The sequence below is a fragment of the Etheostoma cragini genome, chromosome 15, assembly GCF_013103735.1.
Source record: "Etheostoma cragini isolate CJK2018 chromosome 15, CSU_Ecrag_1.0, whole genome shotgun sequence".
Lineage (NCBI taxonomy): Eukaryota > Metazoa > Chordata > Actinopteri > Perciformes > Percidae > Etheostoma > Etheostoma cragini.
The window spans coordinates 18365506-18370664 of record NC_048421.1 but is presented as its reverse complement, the minus strand read 5'-3'; the positions used below and the strand labels follow the sequence as shown (position 1 = coordinate 18370664).

General features: G+C 43.5%; 1 protein-coding gene across 1 annotated transcript in view; it reads left to right on the top strand.

The window, feature by feature from the left end:
* Positions 1–4905, top strand: part of cbx2 (chromobox homolog 2 (Drosophila Pc class)) — an 8033-nt gene extending 3128 nt beyond the window's left edge. The window contains exons 4-5 of the mRNA XM_034894465.1: positions 1115–1184; positions 1261–4905. Of these exons, the coding sequence (XP_034750356.1) occupies positions 1115–1184; positions 1261–2619 (1429 nt within the window). The 3' untranslated portion in view covers positions 2620–4905. The remainder of the gene's footprint in view (positions 1–1114; positions 1185–1260) is intronic.
* Positions 4906–5159: the final 254 nt, after the last annotated feature.

Sequence of the window (5159 nt, the reverse complement as noted above, 5' to 3'; positions counted from 1 at the left end):
CGGAGGGGCGGAAAAAATAAATGACTGTACTTTCCCGCAGTACTTGTCCCTTGTAGGCTATTTGCAGTATATTAAATCGTTTTTTACCTAATTATTTTGCACTAAAATGCCACTCGGCTGTCGGCTCTGACAGCGCTGCATCAGCGCTCTGTGTCCCCGCACGGAGACATGGAGACATGGAGAGACTATTAGTTTTAAGCTTTTACTCTTACTCGTGCTGGCGCTGTATATTAACAAGTTCTTAAAACCTCAGCCCTCCACAACAGCAATGGGCCTCATATCCTGAGCAATAAAGTCAACAATTCCTTCCGTGATATTATTTTAGCGTTAGGATGACAGAGGCTTAACATCCAGCGGGGTCTGGGGGGGTCTGGGGGGCGCTACCGTAGTTGCAGGTAGGTGCGCCGTTAGTAATAAAACAATTATTATACTATGAAATATGCCAATTCTGATATGTTCATATAGCCTACTCAAAGCAGACAAGTTAGCTTACCGTTTTTAGGTGATTCGCCATGTTTGTAGTCCAGCTGCGATATGCAAACTGTTGCTTGCAAACTTTGTGTTCAACTTTTTCCCGTTATCTGTTTTTGTAAAATGCTGCCACACTGGCAATGTCTTCCACATGGTAGAGGAGGACTGACTGGAAATTAAACTGTAAATTCTGAAGACAGACTGTTACCTGTGAAACAGGGATGCTCTGAAAAACCCCCCATTGGCAATTAGTGCTTTCCACCCATAGACAGTTACGGTCTATGCTTCCACTGGATGAAATAACGCGGCAAAAAAACGACCAATCAGAATTTTGGTCGTCCTCCCAATCGACTAGTCGACTGGGAGATTAGAGCCCTAATTATTTTTCACACGCTGCCTTTTAAAATGTTTTTATTTTGTATGTATTGTAGATTTGACATTGTAAGGAAAGTTTTATTGTACAGGGATATTTGATTGATATTTTGCCGTCTTTATTTAAATGTGTTGGCCGTCATATTGCTCATCTACTTAGTTTTAATCAAACTGAACACTGAAACAACAAAAATGTCAAATTTAGGCACAAAACAGTCCTACAAAATCCCCAGCTAAGCACGCATTAACATTATTTTTTATTTATTTACAGAGAGCAAGAAAAAGAGTTGCTACTGCGCAAGAAAGGAAAAAGGCCAAGGGGACGACCACGGAAAATCCTGGTAAGTACAATTTAAAACCCAATGTTTTTCTTTGTTGTCGTAGTACACTGTATCTGACACATGCTCTTCCGTTTAGGAAAATGTGCCTGAAGCTCCAAAGTCAAGCAGCTCTTCATCTGCGTCGTCATCAGCGTCCTCCGATTCCTCCTCATGCTCCTCCTCATCCTCCTCGTCAGAGGATGACGATGATGATGATGACAACGACGGCCACGGTAAACAGGCACCCCCGGGTGTCAGAACACGAGATCTTCACCCTGTTCCTCAGAAGAAAGCTCAGATTGTTGTTGCAAAACAAGAGCCCCCAAAGAAGCGAAGCAGGAAACCTCAGTCCACTGAAGCAAAGGAATTTCCACAGAACAAGGGCCCTCGCAAAATCCTGAAGTTGTGCAAAGATACTGATCTTCCAGGGGCAATCAAGAAGCCCGTTCACCCAGCGAGCTTCACCTTCATGGGTTTCCACCGGGGCTCGCCTCGGGATACAGTGGGTGGTCTAAATAGCTGCCCTCTGACCCAGGTCGGGGCTGTTAAAAACTCTGTGAGCACCGTGGGATCTTGCAGGTCAGTCCAGCCTGCCTCCCTCTCCCTGAACAAATCCAGCCAGAGCAGAAATGTTGCTGAGGGTAAACGGTCCATCTCCTGTATGAGCAGTGGGACAAGTCTGGATTTGAAAGCAGCTACTAGTAAATCAAAAGGGGTAGCCGCGTTGAATTTAAATGCATCCAAACAGCTCGTTCAAGGAACCACTCAGCATACACTAAGCTCCCCCAATGGACAAAAGAAACCCCAGGTCCCTGTGTCAACGATGCAACGGATACCCAATACTACAGCAGTGGCTTCCTTACCATCAAAAAATGCCTCCTCCAATGAAGGTGCTGGCCCTCCGCCAATCAACCTTGAGAACAAACTGGTGCAAAGCAACGGCGCTTCTGGAAATGGCACTACTCCAGCGTCAGGCCTGAGAAATGCAACAAACCCAGCAAGGAAAACCACTGTCTCCCAGAATCAGGAATGTAATTTGCCTAAGAGTCCAGCGACCCCTGGACAACTTCAGGCAAGAAAGGGCCAGCCTGGAGCAGACAAGGCCAGGGAGGCGATAGAAATCCAGAACCCTAGAGTCCAAGCCAGGCCGGACAAGAGCAGTGTGCAGAAATCCTCCACAGAGGTCCAGAGCCAGCAAGAGAGATCAGCCTCCAAAGACAAGAAAGCGAAAATGAATGACATGAGCACAGGCGAAGAGGAGAGCAGCTCAGACTCCGACCAGGATCCTTCCTACGTTGAACAGGATCGCTCTGTGGCGGTCCAGAACCAGGACTGGAAGCCCACACGTAGTCTGATAGAACATGTGTTTGTAACGGATGTCACTGCTAATCTAGTTACTGTCACAGTCAAGGAGTCGCCGACCAGTGTGGGCTTCTTCAGCATTCGCAACTACTGACAGGACTCCAGACACTGCAAACCAGATGGGCTTCGAAGCTAACGGGGTGGGGGTTCTGAAGGAATTAGATAAAACCTTTGGCTGCGGAGTTCCTGAGGAATGCATCATCGGTGGTCAATTTATCCTTCATCTTCTTTTAGAAAAAGACCAGTTTTTAGTTTAAAAACAAAAGATAACAAAGAACAGAACACCAGTTTTTTTGGATTGTGATTATTTATTTGCTCATGTCTACAAATTGTTCAAGAAACCGCAGCGGAGGAAGAACAATGCCCACCAAGGTGCAAGAGGCTGTGTTTTGGTCAAGTCTGATGAAACTGATCTTTTTGGTTTCAGTGAGTGCGTCGTAACTGGGGTCCTGGCAAAAAACATATTCAATCATCACTCATGCCCCGTGTAGGTTGCCGGTAGGATCATTCATGTTGATCTGGTCTGTGTTTTCTCTTGAGATCTCTTTTGTCCGTACCATACACCACAGCAGATAAGAGGAATGTCTTCATGATGAAAGGGTGGGCATGAACAGGATGCGTAGCTTCTCTTATGGGTAGGAGACATTTAGTTCATGTGTCAGTGTTGTATATCCATTTCAATCAATTGCTAATGTAAACCGGAATTTTTAGTATAGCTTTGTTTATTTTTTTAACATTTCAAAAGTTAGCTACCTCGTTCCTTTGACATTTGCTGCAAATGTATATTAACTTCTCGGGGGATAGGAAAACCTTTCCCTCAAGGATATACCATCATGGTGTCCATATAATTGGTATTCACATAGCTCTAAATGTATTATAACTCTCATGCTGTATGAACTTGTGTCAGTACCAGCGACAAGCTGAAGCAGCAGACAATGGCTTTGTTTATGGTGTAATGAAAAGCTCCATCAGAACAGCCTCTGAGTTCCAGCCGGTGTTGAACTGTGCACACCATTATCGTCTCAAAAAGAAGTTTCATTCCACAGTACAGCCAGTTTATCAGCATGGTTTCTCCAACCAGGCTGAAGCATGTGCGGACTCAGATACAGTATCTTAGTGTTCAGATAAGACTCAGCCTGAGGTTTTCTCTTCTGCCTCTGCATCACTTCTGGACTTAATTCAACAGCAACGCCACTCTTCTCTGACTTGTAATTAAAATGGACAAACACCCAGGAGTAGATGCTTGTGTTGACATGACAGGATGATCTCGGTCAGTACACCTGACAACGCCACTCCCTCAGTCTGTTGGAGCTTTCCCATGAGCCTTTGAGACTAGGCAACTTCTTTGAAACCACTGTGGGAAACAGTTGGGTGTGGACAAAGCTTGACAATAAAACTGCTCCGCATTGTTTGTCGCCAACCACAAAAACACCAGATGTTGTTGGGTCGATTGCTGCTGGTGTTTCAAAATGTCGTGGACTGAAATACCAGATACGTTTTGTTTTCTTGTTTTTCTTTTCCTTGCAGCTGCAGACGTCTCATTTTCACCTGCCTGCGTGGGTTCAGGAGCTGCAGGCCAGGCCTCCCAGAAAAAAAAAATAAAGATCTTTATCTGATGTAACGGAAAAGAAACCACAACAATGTGCGCTACTTTCTGCTCCCTTGAGAGGAGTTCAGCAACAAAGCACTTCGACTGAACTCTTTTGTCTAATCCTGCTCTGCAGAGTGTGCCTTTCCTTCTCTCAAAGACTAAACACAAAGGCATTACCCCAAAGATAGCTAGAATTTCAGGTTGTTCAATAAGAGTACCCGTAGATGGCCTAAAGACCGCGTCATTTTCATGTTCTTGTCTATTGTTTTGAAAACGGGAAAAAAAGGACAACACAAATGTATGGAACAGACACATATTTGATGCCTTAATGAAGCAATAGATTAAAGTTATTGAAGTACTTTCCATTCAGGACCAGCTGAAAACAATGTGTTAATTCTCTTGTCAATATAGTTTCAGCATATATTACTTAAAAGTCAAAAACATGCATCAGGCAGTAGAGTAGATACAGTTTAGTCTAGGCGCAGTCACAATGTCACTTATCACTACTATGGTATAGGCTATGGGGTAGCGCACAGTGTTTATATGAGAATGTTTTTTGTTATTTTTATTGTATCTGCTTATCTTAATGAAAAGAACGAACGTGGCATAAGTAGGTTTCCAGTTGTGATCTTTTGTTTTATTTTAGATCTACTAACCATCTCAATGGTATGTTCTCTTTATAATCTATTTATTTCAAATGTAAGATCCTTTCAGGGTAGGACGGTGTCATCAATCCTTGTATTGTGCCACTTGTCAAATTGACTAATAAATACAAGAAGTACAACCTTATGTGTGACTCGTTTGTTTTGCCAAACATTTGCTGGTTCCAGCTTCTAAAATGTACGAATGTGCTGCTTTTGTCTGAGTTTAATGACTTTGATGTACAAAATGATTAATTTGAAGACATCACGCTGAGCTACTGCAGTTGCTATTGGACATATTACAGACTAATCAATCAGTTACCCTACTTCGAGCACAAATCCTGGATTTGATCTTTCATTCCCTCTTAAGCAGTGTAGGTGTAGTCTTCATTAGCACCACTG